Source organism: Ursus maritimus, unplaced genomic scaffold (assembly GCF_017311325.1).
Source record: "Ursus maritimus isolate PB19 unplaced genomic scaffold, ASM1731132v1 scaffold_11, whole genome shotgun sequence".
Taxonomy (NCBI): Eukaryota; Metazoa; Chordata; class Mammalia; order Carnivora; family Ursidae; genus Ursus; species Ursus maritimus.
In genome coordinates, this window is record NW_024423453.1 from 66,618,026 (window position 1) to 66,633,777 (window position 15,752).

The following is a 15,752-nucleotide window of genomic DNA, read 5'->3' on the forward strand; positions in this document are numbered from 1 at the left end:
CTCTGTCAAATAAATAAATAAAATCTTTAAAAAATATATATATATATAATGAAAATAGTATTACAGCTCATAAAGAGTTATCAAGGATTTGGAGGGGTCATCTAGCCTTGCTGATTTTTAAGATCGGGCACCCCAAGATCCAGAGAGGAAAGCCACTTGTCTAGGAACACACAGCAGTGTTGGTACACACAAGAGAATCAGAATACACGACACTGTCTATACACACACAGTGTCTGTACACAACACACCCTCTCACACCCAGTCCCCCAACTGTCGGTATAGCCCAGTCACAGTTCCCACGGGGCCCAGCTGTCTGTCTGTCCTGTCAGTTTGTGTGTGTGTGCACGTGCAGCAGGAAGGGCAGGGCAAGGAAGTGCAAATCCTCAGTGTGTGCGAGACATTCCAAGTGCCTCCCCCTTCTCTTTTTTCAGCCTCTTTCTGACATTCTTTCTCCTTTCCCAGCCTCACTTTTCCCCCAAAGTCAGAGGAAAAAGGCTGTGGATACCCCGCCCTCCTACCCCAGCCCGGACAAACTTGTTGATGGCACCCTTGGTCTCAAACCCTTGTGAATCTGTTTTCTCCTTAGGGGGAGCAGGTGCCCCCCTGCACCACGGCTCCTAAAATGCACACTTCCCAGAGCCGGAGGGCACCTCCCCGTTCTCAAGTTCTGTGCTTTGGGGGCACTGGTCCCATTCACACTCCGCTTATCAAGCATCTCCCTCCACCTGTTCCCACAAAGAAAAATCCTACTGTTAAGTCAACATCCAGTTCCTTGAGGCCTTTATCTGCCCTTCTCTGCCTGTCACTTCTTTCCCGTAAGGAAAAGTCTGTTCATTTCCATGAGACCCCGCAGCATTCTCTTTGCTCAGAGCCTCCAGGCCCTCAAACGTCTGACCCTGAGCTTTTCATCAAGGAGCCAATTTCCGAAAAGGTCACACATTCGAAGTTTACAAAAAGAGATTCCCCAGCATAGAAGATGTGAGTACCTCCCTTCTGTCTTACAAGCCTCATCAAACAAGACAGTGACTCAGCCTGTGCCCCTGCTCTCACTGATCCCCCCAGGGTCTGGAAGATTGTCTGCCACTCTCTGCTAGTTCCCCGCGCAGACTTCCCATGGAAAAACTTACAATTCCCCTCATGTTTTTTAGCAATTTAGAAGAGCTTTTAGATCCCTATGACCATGTCTTGGTGATGGTGAGATTTTGGAGGCCCCACGCTATGAATGGCAAAACGCACGCTGCAGGATGCTAACAAAAAGCTGTTTGACTCTATCCAAGAAAGGGCTTGGAGAATCAGAGGCACAAAGGAGAGCCTCCAGGCTAAACAACCCACACGGCTGGACTCCACAGCTCAGGTGAGGACTTCACTTGGCCTACGCAGACACCCACGCGTGTAACCTGTGACTTCTCAGAGGGCCCAAATTCAGATCCTGAAAAGCCCCAGTCTCGACAGGCAGGAGGTGGGCTCTATGTGGCTGTGGCAGCACCCAAGGGACACCGAGTCACGCGTTCCACTCAACAGATGTTCACCTCCTCAGGCCGGCTCAGCACATGTCCCTCGGGGCCCGTGATGCCCAGATCCAGGATCCTCTGCTGTTCCTGCAAAGTGTAAAGAAAGCCAGGCCATCAGGGAGAGCTGGGCTGCAAATGGCTCTGATGCCTAGAGATCTTTTACCCAAAGGTCACTCAGGCAAGATGTAAAAATGGCCTTGCTGACCGCACAGCCCTCATTCCAGGACCTCAGGAATAGAAGGGTTCACTACCCTGTTCCCCAGTTCTGCCTGAGCTCCCAAGTGTGTTCACCTCTTCTCCTGGGATGCTAGAAGCCCACGTGTGCCCAGCCCTGGGCCACAGTCTCAAATGCCTGTGTGTGGTCGCCCACCTCGCCCACCCCAGAGGCAGCTGCCCGCCAGCACCGAGGGAAATGACTCCTCTGTGGAAAGGGAACAGGCTGCTTGTCCCACAGAGCACAGGGAGGTGCGCGTCACCAACATCCACGCTGCCAGGGAGACTGCCAGCCCCGTGCCCCAGGCCGGTAGCACCGAATCACCCTGCTTTCCCTCCTTGCAGCTGAGCTACAGAGCGGCTTCCCTTTCCCGAACGCGCCTCTCACCCTGCAGGTCATGAAGACACCACCAAGAGGAAAGCGCCGTACCTCTGCAATGATGTCACCGTTTTCTGCATGGACTTGGGCGATCGCACCGATATCCCGGATCACGCTCAGGACTTCATAGATCTGAGGGGGGAGAGCAGAGACAGGGATGTCCATCTCCCCGTTCACGAGTACAGCCACTCCCCTGCCGGCCACAGGGTCAGGAACAGCACCCGAGGCTGTTACTACTAAAGCCAACTCTCTTGACATGCCCCAAGGTCAAGGCTTCTGGCCACCTGTGGCAGAGCAGGACCACTCAGGAATCAAGAGGCAGCATAACCTAAAGGATGTGGAGTAGGGGAGGCTCATGCAGGACACCTGGGCCTGCAGCAGGTTTGCTGAGCTGGCTATGAGGACACCTCTGGGCCATGCTGTCCCACAGGGGCAGCTCTGAGGCTGACTTGAGAGCCTGGTGGAACACCGGTCGGGGGGGCCACGGCACTGGGGTCATTCCCTCCCTAAAGGTAAAGTTACGCCAGGGGCCTCATCCACTAGCCATTTCCCACGAAGCGAAGGGACGTACAGACACAGGAGGCAGCCTCCAAGACAACAGCATTGGCCCCAGTGTGCCAAATGCCAGTGAGCTTGTGCAGAAAAGCCAACTTTTCTTACCTGGGAATCAGTTAGCTGGAAGCGATCCTTGAAAGCCATGTACACGAGGAAGGAATTCACCCCTAGCAGACAGACGAAACAGAGAGGTGGAGATGTGACTTTAATAAATAAACCAAATAATCTTGAAGCAAATAAGAACGGCATAATACAATGCATATGTGTATACAGAGAGAGACAGAGAGAGGAAGGATGGGAGACAGAGAGACAGACGAAGAGACAGAGAAAGAAGGATAAAGCAAATGGGGTAAAATATAAAGAATCGGTAAAAAAAAAAAAATCTGGGAATAGGGTGCAAAAGTTCTTTTTAGTATCCTGACGCTTGCCCATATTATACATACATCCAAATACACAGCAGTGTTATTCACAATAGCAAAGGGCAGAAGTGACCACTGACAGACGAATGGAAACACGAAACGTCACACAGCACACAACAGAATATTATTCAGCCTTAAGCAGGAAGGAAGTCCCGTCACGTGGATGAACCCTGAGAACATTATGCTAAGGGAAATATGCCCGTCACTAAAGGACAGATATGCAGGATTCCATCAATACGTCAAACTTACAGAGACAGAAAGGAGAATGGGGGTTACCAGGGGCTGGAGGAGGGAGGGGATGGGGGCTTCGTGTTTAATGGATATGGCGTTTCAGTTTGGAAAGATGAAAAGTTCTGGGGATGGATGGTGTGACGACTGCACAACAATGTGGATGTACTCGATGTCACTGAATTGTACACTTAAAAATGACTAGGATGATAAATTTTATTTTATGCTGTATTTTACCACAATTTTAAAAATTAAAAAATAAAAACAAAAATTGCCCTCGACTGTTGTGACTTTAAGAAGAACACGAATTAGAAGATTTGGTAGATGAAGATCTATAATAAATGTCTTTTCTTCGGTAAACACACTGCACTCCAAGCTGATTTTTAAGAAATCTTTTTAAGTAAGAAAGGGTCCAACAAGCCGATGTCGCAATTCTCACCCTGGCATTTCAGAGTCCTTGTCACCCGAGGCACCAGACCAAATATCCCTGCCCCACATTCATCACGATGGTAAACAACTGTACTGACAACCTTCTAGTCCTGGAGCTTAATTCAAGCCACCTGGGGGTGCTGGATGCTGCCCGGGGTTCAGTGGCTCGGGACATCCCAGCCTTTCTCTCCTGCCAGGCAACAGCTGCTATGGTAACCCTCCTGGCTGATTTGAAGTCGATTCATTTTCAGTATGGAAAGTTAAACCCTCTTGAGCCTCAGTATTCTCAAAAGTAAGAAAGGTCAAGGGTTACCTATTTTCTTTTAGGTAGGACCTTCGTACCTGAAAGAATCTTAGGCTATCTAGTCCAATACCCTCATGTAAGAGATATATTTTTTTTAATTGGGACTCATAAAATTTAGGTAATTCCCCAAGGTCATATAGCCGGTATGTGTAAAAGCAGACGAATAGATCCAAGACTCCAGACTTTCATTCTGGGTGCTTTCTGCCATATGGATATCTACCATATCCATGCCTAGAGATTTTCCTCCTGCTATTTTACTCACAGCTCATGGTACTTCTGAGCTTAGAAGTCTTGGAACATGAAAGTAATAGATGCTTCCCTGACAGTTAAGATCCAGTGAGGTCAACACATCACCCCAGGAGTCTAGTCTATAGCCAAGCTCAAGAGGACCCCAGAAGATGATGGGACTTGGTGATACCACCTCAACTCCCAAGGTTCCTGTGGACAAAAGGGTCCCAGAGGCACCTTGAGGTAGTCCAGATTCCTCCAGTCTCCCCAGGAATCTTCCAGAGCCCCACCTCTGGAATCTTACTCCCTACAACAGTCCTATGGGATAAAAAAGACCCAGGCAACTGGGGGCTCAGTTGATTAAGTGTCTGACTCTTGGTTTTGGCTTAGGTCATGATCTAAGGTTCGTGAGATCAAGCCCCGCTTCCGGCTCTGTGCTCAGCAGGGAGTCTGCTTGAGATTCACTCTCTCCCTCTGCCCCTCCCCCCACTCTCTCTCAAATAATCTTAAGAAGAAGAAAGAAAGAAAGATTCTTCAGGTTGTCCCAGAGCCTCCTCACCCTCAAATCTATCCTGGTTCTTATAGGTTTATACAAAGAGCTGGCCTGAGTCGCCCACTCAGATCCTGGGCACCTGCCCCCTCCATGATTGCCCAGAATCCTCACTGGGATAGGCATTCTTGGCCTAAACTCTGCAACCCGGCTGGGTGCAGTTCCCTCAAACCAGTAAGCTGTGAGCAGTTGTTACATAAGAACCGGTCCCCATGGTGAGGCTCAGGTTCTCATGTCCATGAGAGCTTCTGTTGCTGCACTGGGTTTGGTCACCTCCAACGGCACCAGCTGCAGCTCAACCCCCTCTCCCAGCAGGCATGGAGGTGAGGCACGGAAGGGGTCTGCAAGCGTGATTCACAGAGCTTTCCTTCACAGAGCTGTCAGCTCCTGCGCTGAACTGGAAATATCCCCAGAGCTGTTGGTCAGCACAACCTACCGTGGTCCTTCACCAGGGCCTCCATCTCCTCCTGGATGCCCTTATGCCACTCAGTGATGTCCACGTGCAGAGAGTAGTCACAGCAGGACTTGCTGTCAGCCCATTCCCTCCACTGGTCAAAGGCTGCCAGCAGGCTTGTCCCAGGCTCGGGCACGACATGGTCAACTGGAAAAGAAGAGACATTGGTCGTCATCAACAGAAGTCTCAAGGGCCATGGGTAAGCAGCTGTTTTCCCATTTCAACCTTGAACAAGGCTCCTTGGGTTCAAAATCGAGATGGCGATCTCTATAACCAGCTTCTAAGAATCCACTGAAACCAGCCAACTCCCCAAGAGGGAGAAAGCAGAAACTTGGCATGGCGTGATGACTCCAGCGAAACCACGCACGCAATGCCCGGATCTGATCGCCCAGCTCAAAGGCCCTGAAAGCACGTATCTCGGGCACATTTCACGGAAAACGAGTCTTTATGGACAACGGCAGTGTCAAATGGCCGGCCAGAGCTGCCAACCCTTTCTGGGTGTTGATAGCTGCCAGTGAGATGCCCCCCACCAGACGGCAAGGAACCTGAAGATGCTGGACCACAGCCATGCAGACTGGGCCTTTTAAAGGTTCCCGGCATATCCAGTCTCTCTGCACTGCTCATATTTCTGCTGCATAATGCCACTTTGTAATTTAAGGGAGATCTTTCATCTTAAGAGCTCAAAGTGTCTTTTAAAACGGTGGTTATTGTTATATTGTTATTGAGTTAGGCTGAGATGGAGGACAGGGGACTTCGGACTCGGGCTGACCTGAGTTAGTCTCCTGGCTCCACCACCTACCAGCAACGTGCTCTTGGGTAAGCGGCTTAATCTCCACCACCCTAAGTTTCTGGAGTGGTTCAAAACGGGGATATGAACTGCCACACACATTTCTTAAGATGACTGAGTGAAACAGCATATTCATCGATCTTTTGTCATTCGCCTATTTAAATCCTCCAACAGTCTACCCTTGCTCTTAAGATAAGGAATCAGGTCCCCAACAAGGTCCACAAGATTCTGCCCAGCTTGGCCGTTGCCTACCTCCGCAACATCACTCTGGGTTATCTCCCACCTTGCACGCTGCTCTCCACCCACCTGGGCTACCTTTCAGTTCCTGCTCCCTTCTGCCACAGGGCCTTTGCAGAGGTAGTGTATCTCTAGTCTCAGAGAGCTCTCACCCAGTGACCCTGATGATGAAAGGTTTACCAGAACAATGACTCCCCATCTTCTGCACAGCGACACTAAAATAGGAAGTGAAAAGACTTGTCCAAGGTCAAACCAAACTTACGCAACAAAGAAGATAAAACCCAGGACTCCAGACACCTAAAGCAATGAATCATTCTTCTAAATAAAATATTAGATTGTCTACACCCAGGTAAGCAGTTCTCAGCCAAGAAAATGCCAGTCCAGGCAATGCTAGTGAGCTCGAATTTCCGAAATGGATCAAATCTTGCAGATGCTCCTGAACGGTAATCAATGGAGCTTAGTTTTATAGGTCTTAAAAACATGGACATCTAAGCTGCATTTTCTTTTGATGAAATGTACTTTTTTTTGATAAGTAACAGTATATGTAATTAAACAGGTCCAGCGCTGGTACTGTAACACATATAGTATTATCTAATGAAAGCAACGAGGACATGCAGTTGTAATGCAAGTCGGTTCCGTCTGTAAAATGCTAACAGAGAAACCCTGACAAAACAATTCCAATTTTCTTAAATTGTGTCCCCCCACACCGGAAGAAGAAAAGGGGAGTGGAGAAGGGGGAGAGGAAGAGGAGGGGGAGGAGGAGGAGAAATACTGACTTTGTGGCAACCACAGTTTGGACAGAATCTCCCTAGTCATGACCCTGGCTTCATCTCCCATCCCACCAAGCCAGCCAGCATAAGCAGCCAGATGGATCTTCTTAAATCTTTCCCCAGATCCCGTCACTCCACTGATGACTCCTTCAGTAGCTGTCCACCACCCTGAGAGTCAAATTCAAATCCCCTCCCTTTGTCCTGTGGATCGGGTCCTCTTCTCACTATCATACTCTCTGCCCCAGCCCCGCTCATCACCATCAGCCCCCAGCTGTTTTCATTCCTTGACCTGCCTGTCTCCTCCCCACCTCCAAGCCTTTGTACCAGCAGTTCTCTTTCTGGAAACCCATTCCCCTGGCTCTTTACTTGGGCATCCTCACCTCCTCGTGACTATCTCAGGGTCGCATTCCCATCTAACTTCTGTCCCCTGTTCCCCACATTTGCTATCTGACTCCCCCACTAGGATGTAAACTCCCTCAGCACAGGGATTAAGTGCCTGGATAGAGGAAGTGCTCGATAAACATTTTCGATAAATGAATGAATGCTCCCTTCCAGCTCGCATTGCTCCCGGCAAGATCCAGTCAAGCACAGACGAGGTGCTCTCCCAGAACGCAACCAGATTTTCCTGCTCAGCCTCAAGTATAGGTAAGGTCATCTGGTGCTAAGCTACTCAAACTTGAGTGTGTTTAAGAATTCTTTTGAGAGGGGACGCCTGGGTAGCGCAGTCGTTAAGCGTCTGCCTTCGGCCCACGGCGTAATCCTGGCGTTCTGGGATCGAGTCCCACATCGGGTTCCTTGGCTGGGAGCCTGCTTCTTCCTCTCCCTCTCCCCTGCTGTGTTCCCTCTCTCGCTGGCTGTCTCTCTGTCACATAAATAAAGAAAATCTTTAAAAAAAAAAAAAAAAGAATTCTCTTGAGAGCTTATGAAAACACAGGTTCCTGGACATCAACCCCAGGGTTTCAGATTCTGTAGGTGTGGGCTGGCACCTGAGAACTTGCATTTTTAATAATCTCTCTTGGAGCGGAGATGTCTGCCTTGGACCACGCTGAACATCACTAACTGGGTGCAAATCTTTTCCCATTTACTTCTCCTACCACGTGAATTCACTCCTGCCCATTTTACCATGAGGGTCCCGTTGTATGACCCACCAGCATTATCAATTACAAAAAAATATCAGGTTCCCTGTGGCTGTAATATGATGGCTACCTTCCATTTCCAAAAACAGCTCCTACAGTGACAAACTCTTGCAAAGTCAAGACAAAGCTGAGGACTCCAGGGAAATCCACATGTTTCAGCTAAGAGCTAATGACACTCAAGAAACGTGGCCACGAAAAGCCTCCTCATGTTTTCCCACAGTTCTCTTTCCATAGGAGCTCTCTCCGGGGAAAAGCTGCTCCAGGGAACAGGGCAGAATGTCATCCTTGCTTCCGGAGGGAGCAGAGATTCCTCACTGAAGACACAAGCCTGCAAAGGATTTGCCCAGAACTCACAGGCCTTTCCTCTGGTGATTTTCCTAAGCTATCTGTCCCTGCAAGAGTCTGGCTCCTGCCTGGCAGCTGACTTTTTCCCCTCATGTAAGAGGTGAGAGAAAGCTCATCAACCCAGCCTTCCACCAGACAGGGAAGAGAATGGCCCTGGGGTCAGCAAGCTGGGTCTTGCCGTGGCTCTGCCCTGCTGCGTACACTCTTTGGGAACTCCACTCCTCAGGCATAAAACATGGGCCTGAACTACCCACCGTGAGGGCTGCCCGGAGGTTTAAGAAAGCGTGAATGAAAGCACCAGGCAAAATGTCCGGCACACACTGAGTTTTCGTTCCCCTGGGATGAACACTCAGAAACATGCTGTGGTTTCAGTGGTGGGCCCGTGAATCGGCTCTAGGAGGGAGCCAAGAACATGCCCCGGGGACAGCGGCCTGAATCAGAGTCACAACCAGGGTCTGGAAGTGCCTGCATCTAGAAGACACCAGCTACTTCCAAAAGACTATTATTACTTCTCTTAAAACTGTCAAAAGACCCAAATTTTTTTAACAGCGTTATTGAAATGTAATTTACATGCTACACAATTCGCCCATTTAAACTGTATGATTCAACGGATTTTAGGCTAGTCAGACAGTTGTGCGACCAAATGTAATCGTGGAACATCGCCCAAAAAAGAAACCCCCTACCCATCTGCAGTCCGTCCCCATTCCCTCCTAAGCCTGTTGCTCCCAGCCCCAGGCAACCACTAATTTGCTCTCTGTCTCAACAGATTTGCCCCGTCTGGATATTCATGTAAATGGAGTCATACAGTATGCGGTCTTCTGTGTCTGGCTTCTTTCACCTGGCATCATGTTCTCAAGGTTCATCCACATGGGAGCAGGTCAGCCCTCCATTCCTGTTTATTGACCTGAGTGCTTTTAGTACCGTATTTGTATATTTACAGGACATTAGCAAGATGCTGGACACAAAATAAATAAACTGCTCCTTGAAAATTCAAATACAGAACTCCTCTGGAGTTTGCAAAATTTAAAGACCCTGTGTTTTTAACTTTTTACTTTGAGGTAACTGTAGGTTCACATGAAGTTGTAAGAGATCCTCAGACCCTCCACCCAGTGTCCCCCAGTGGTAACATCTTGCTTCACCTTAACACGACATCACAACTAGGATGTCCACATGACACAATCCAAGGCGCCACACTTTTAAAAGGCCAGCAGTTGGTGTCTGTGATCAGCTCTCAAGGGGCCCAGCATTCCTGAGAACACAGAGGTGCCAGAAAGGTCATCACCACAGTGCCTCTTCAGGAATTGAAGTGGCTGAGCTGGAACCCCATCCCAAAAGCCTGCTGGGGAAAAGCAGGCGGAGCAGGAGAAAGAGGGGGACAGCCCTGCTGAGTCCCCCCTCTGGCCCCAGCCTCTCTGAAGCCTCACACACGGTTGCATGGAGGGCAGCAATTCTAGAAACTCCATTTAGTACACACACCACCCCACCCTCCCCACGGCATTAACTCTATCAGAATTGCCCATCTCCTGCCTCCCATTCCAGAACCGTCGCTGCTTCATTCTCTAGTCCCTGCACTTAGCCGTCTGTGCGTGTCTCTCCTGTTCTTGTCCTAGATGGAATCAGCAGGCTTGAATTAAAAGCATCAGGGAGGCGGCAGCACAAACCACCGCTGGCTCATCGATGGGGCATCCTACTCAGCAAAATGCTGGGTGACCTATTCAGCAGAGAGTGGCTTTTGTTAGTGGAGAGATAAGAGCCTTTGAGAGCCCCGGGCCTGCCAGTTAGACTATCATGGTTTTGTTCTGGACAAAAGCAGAAAGGGAAGAGAAAACACCTGTCCTTGGGAACATAAGGGGTACCCAGAGGAGAGGCGGTGGAAGCAATGGAGCTAACACCTGTACCTAAGCCACAGGGTTCCAGGGAGGTGTAAACGAATTGGCATGGGAACCCCCTAGAAGGATGTCTGCTACAGAGCCGTGCTCAATAAACACCAGGAGCAAGACAGTCACATGCCTTTGTAAGGAGAACTACCACACATAGACCCCTCCGGGAAGAACTCCAGGTGCCTATAAAGCACACGCGCACTGCGCTGCCGACTTGCCTTGCTCAAATACACCGCTTCTCCAGCAATGCCAAGAAGCGTTTCCTGAAGAGCTGGAACCACCTGGAATGTTTGTGCCTGGTTTGCTCATCTCCAAACCGGTGAGAGTTGCACATCTCACAGCACTTTTGTGAGCGCTCCATAAGGTGGTATTAGTTAACAACAAAGCGCTATTCCAGTACGAGCGCATCCTCTCCATGTGTCCCCCAAAGCATCAAGCAGGAGGACTGGCATCCGGAAGGTGCTTAATAAGCAGAGAGACCAAACGTCACACATGCCTCTTGGCCAACTCTAGGACCGAAGCACTGAGGAACCTGTTCCTTCAAGAGGCCCAGCCATGGATGGGGCTCTGTGATTGAACACTGCGACCATGGATCCGTAGCACTCCCTGGGACAGCTCTTGGAGCACACAGCTTTCCTGTCCGCCTGCCATATAGATTCACTGAGGCTGGCTGTTAAATCCCAGCCTTCTCAAATGCTGGCAAGGGGACCCCCCCACACTGATTACCTTTAACACACGTGAAATCCACACACTTCAAAATGGGAGGAACGGTAAAAATAATCCCTATTGAACACTTCCTATGTCTGGTGCGATTTCATGCATCTCCCGCGGATTTTCTCGTTTACTCCTTACATCGGCCCCCTAACGCTGGAGCCAGTGTGGGCCCCAGTTTTCAGTTGGAGAAGCTGAGGACAGTGGAGTTAAGTAACCTGCTCATATTACTTAAAATGCAGAAATGCGTACAGAAGATCTGCAACATTCATACCCCTGCGCCTCAGCCAAGCACGGCCCTTGGGAGACCTCTGGAAGGTGGTCGATAACGTGGCCATAGCCGTACAACTGCTGACTGGCAGACACGGAACGTGAGCCCAGGAAGTCTGACTCCAGAGCCTCTACTCTTAAAAGAGTGGGGAGGGGTGGATCACTGAGAAGTGAAATGGAGCCTTATCCCTTTGTATGTTACAACTACAGCATGTCGCTCAATTAATTCAATAAACAGAAAACTGTGTAATTAGCCTAACAAGTCCAGGGATATTAACTCATGCTCCTAACTGCTTGACCTTGGAGGCACCTGGGTAATCCCCTATTTCTCTCTTTGCCAAACTTTTTTTAACATAATCTTGCTTCTAAAGCTAAACAAATGCAGTCATACAAAGCAAGCTGAGCCAGGAGTAATTGTTCAGCATCCACTGATCACTGCTAGAATCATTAAGCCAGAATCTGGAGGGAATAAGGCTGAAGCAAGATCCAGTAAAATGTATTTATAAAACAAGCAAATAAACTCTTACGTGATCTGAAGATCAGCCAGCTTCAGAAGAAAACAAAGAGGGAGAAGATACAAACCATACCCTTAACATGCTGAAAATCTAGTTTGGGGGAAAAAAAAAAAGACATTCAGGAGTGCATGGAGGAAGAGATTTTGCTCGATCCTCAAGCTACCCCTACCCTGCCCTTCCCACCAAGCTCTGCAAAGAGTTGAATGCTGTTAAGCCCCACTTTGTCACCTCCCATTCACTCTCGGACCACTGCACCCTTGGCTGTACTGCACTGGCACCCCCGAACGAGCTCTCAATTCCTCCCATCCCCTGGGGACCACTGCCCGCCCTCCACGGCCTTGGTGGGACTGCCCACTGCACCCTGCTGCCCATGCCCGCCCTGGCTTCCGGACAGCCCTCCGCATGTCAGCCTCTGCTTCTCTGAATAACTGTCCCTTCACCCCTCTTTCGCCCCAATATTTTCAATGCTGGCGTCCCCAGGAGCTCTGTCCGACTTCACTAAATTCCACTCACATGTCTGACATTTATTCAAAAGGTCCTGAGCCAGGGATCTGAACAGCAGAACCGCAGGCCCTTTTATAGCTGGCCCGCACAGGGCCCCTTATTTCTCGCTCTAGCCTCTTTTCGGCTCTCCTTGCCCCCGCCATGTCCTCTCTTTCCTCCTCCTTCCTCAGCTTCCTGAAGTCTTCCGCAGTGCCTCTCGGGCTCAATATCCGACAGGTGACGGATCTGGGGACTGGGCAAATTCTGGGATCTGCAGCTGGAAGCAGGGGAGCCCCCTGCAGTACCTATCATGGCCAGCTTCTGCCACGTGAAGGGAGCTGCCCATCGAGAAGCTGGGGGTGGGCACCAGGAGCTTCCCACCTGCAGTCCACACCTCCTGCCCACCCATTTCCCTTCCTGTGTCCTGCACCCGCAGGAATGAGATTGCCATTCCTTCCAGGCTGCTGAAAGATGACTCTGGGAGTCCGGGAGCTAGAGCTGGAATCTGACAGCAGGAAAGAAGTGGAGAGCAGGGCAGAGAAGGCTCAACTTCCAAACCCAGCATTATTTCTGATTCTAAAGACGATCCTGGAAAGACATCCTGAGCTTTCTTCCATTTTCACAACTTAACACCGCCATAACCAGAGCTCCCCACATTAGAGAAATATATCCACCCCTCCAGAAGTATTGTTCAATGGGCGTGGGACAACGGACCCATGTTATAACTTCATACCACTGTTTGCATTTATTTGATGGCAAGAATATCAACCTCACATGGGTACAGCTTGTCAGTGATTCACAAAGTGCTAGCACAGGCCTTACACCACTGGATGCTTACACTAGGGAGGCAGACACGGCTCCCATGCTGGCGTCACAGACAAACTGTGGCTGTGAGACGTGCCTGCAGTCAAGCAGACAAAAACTCACAGAGCTAGAGTCCAAACCCCCCTGCTTTACAGCCTTTACAAACCTCCACCTTCTTGGTGTTTCTATGAATACCACTCACCTCAACTCTTCCAACCTAGGCTGTTTTCTATCATCAAAAACACCTGCAGGTTCACTTACATGCACTGCTAATGACCTTAACCGAGTGGACAGAGGAGGAAATGGCCAATGTGAACCGGTGACAGTCAATTTGGGATGTCAGATAAAAAGCTTGTCAAAATGTCCGCACCTCGTAAAACCCTTTTCTTTGAGGCTTGGCATAGCCCGCACATGGCCTAGCGAGCACATGGCACACAAGATCAAAGGCCAGGCTAATGAAATCTGTGTGTGCTGGGCGATGAAGGGTCATTTATAACGTGTAAATCCTTTCAGAGTGACAAACCACACCCTGGGCAGCAATCCTCTCCCTGACTTAGCAAGAGCAGACGTGGCAAGACTGGGAGTCTGAGAGCCCATCTGTAGGCAGCATGGGCTCCGCCTTCCCAAGAAGGGCCCATCGGAGTCGACCAGGGGGCTTGGGGAGGGAGAGAAGAAAGCCATTTCCCCAGAAAGGGTGTACTTCAAAATCAGCCTCTGGGATAGGACTTGGTAGTTTGCTCCCAGTTCACTCAGAAGGGATGTGCCTGGGCTGTGTAGTGCCCACGGGGAAGGTTCCATCAAACCAAGAATGCTGAGAACAAATCGTACGAGCACCGCTTAACCACCAGGAATGCTTAAAGGCCCTCAATTGTCGGTGCCCAATGATGCCCCTGACTGTCCGCGAGTCTGTCTTACTGAGAGAGGCAAGTCTGGAAGATTCTCCATGAGGAGGTATCAGTGGCAGGAATCATGTTCAGATCCAGGATGCTTAGAAACTGTTCTTTTTACTGATGAGGAAATGTGAGTCCCAGGGAAGTTTCAAGAGTTGCTAAAAGATACATGAGATGAGCAATACCAGAATTAATCTTAGATCTGAAGCCAATATCTGTACTGTTGCCCTTATTTTTTTTTAATAAAAGGAGAAAATAGTACCTATAATGCCACCATCCCAATAATAGCCATGAATCTTTTTCTCTATCATCTTCCAAATCTGTCTTGTGCATATATTTTATATGGGGGTAATGACAGGGCACGTTCACTTTTTCCTTAATACCATGTTGCCCCACAGTCTTCATAATTCCATTTTTTCTAAGAGCTGTTTTTGGGGGAATCTCCTACCAGTTTCTGAACCATCCCCCTCTGTTGACCCTGTAGACTGTTTCCAGTTTTCCTGTGTTACATAATGTTCTCGGGAGCACATTCATGCAAATACCTCTCCCCTCTTCTAGGTGCTTTTTCTCTGGAGAATGTCCTAGAGCTGGGATGAACTAGGGTTCTTAATACAGATGACCACATTGCATTCCAAAAGCGTCAACCCTTCACATTGCCACCAGCAACACGTCAGGATGTCACCCCAGCCGATGCTGGTATTTTCATTTTATTTGCTTACTATTTAAGGGGGTAAGAAACAAAGCTCTTTTCACTCTGCTACGCTGTCTTCTCTGTTTCAGATAAATGGCCACCTTCCAAGACCCAATCGGGAACGGAGTAATACACGAGAGACCAGACCAACCAGCTGTACAAAGAAGTTACTGACAATTTAACAAGAACATGATTAAATGGCCACATCCACCATCTTAGCTCTGGTAACCCCTCAACTCTTCTCCCAGCTTTGTTGCGGGAGCCCAAAGACGACTCCCACTAAGACTGCCTTGCCAAGCATCCGAGATGTAGGCGGGGCAGTGGCAGAGCTGGAGAGGCCCAGGCCACCCCGCCCCAGGTGCACAGCGAGAGGCTGAGCCTTGCCTCAGCTCCACGGATGTTCACAGAAGACAGACACTCAAGACGAAGTGCCATCCCCAAAGCACGATGATGAAATCGTGGCCCAGGGAGAAGGCGAGGAGAGCCAAAGGTGAAAATCCCAGCCAAATTCGTTAGAATGCAAAGCTTCAACTTCAGATCCATGGAGAATTTCTCCAAGAGATGTTGAAATCGCTGGCTCACAGCGGGAGAGGGTTCTGTTTCCTGTAATTACGCAGGCATTCAGAGTCTGAAGAAAAGCCAGGTTCATGGCATCTGCTATCCATGCACCGGTGGGAGAACCGCAAAGCTGGCTTCAGCTAGCGTTTTGATCCTGGAATTCCTTGGAGCACCGTGAAGTCCTAGGGAGGGACTCCTCCCTAATGGGCTTCACAGGCCCCTCGACGGACTGGCTCACAAACGCCCTGCTCAGACCACTGGGCCTCAGCACCACCATCTGCAAAGCTGGGCTCTCGCTCATGAAGGAAATGCCAGAGAACCAGGAAACAGTGTTGTGTGGGAATGGTCTCTGATGCTGTAAGGGTCCGTGCCGAATGTGCTGGAAACAAGGGGTGATGAAAACCC

The 15,752-nt window shown here is 49.6% G+C and overlaps 1 protein-coding gene across 1 annotated transcript in view; it reads right to left on the minus strand.

Annotated features, from left to right (window-relative positions):
* Positions 1-15,752, minus strand: part of LOC103673286 (dihydropyrimidinase-related protein 2) — a 68,501-nt gene that overhangs the window by 23,658 nt on the left and 29,091 nt on the right. The window contains exons 4-7 of the mRNA XM_008702048.2: positions 5,253-5,417; positions 2,764-2,825; positions 2,155-2,235; positions 1,530-1,598 (exon numbers count right to left, since the gene is read on the minus strand). Of these exons, the coding sequence (XP_008700270.1) occupies positions 1,530-1,598; positions 2,155-2,235; positions 2,764-2,825; positions 5,253-5,417 (377 nt within the window). The remainder of the gene's footprint in view (positions 1-1,529; positions 1,599-2,154; positions 2,236-2,763; positions 2,826-5,252; positions 5,418-15,752) is intronic.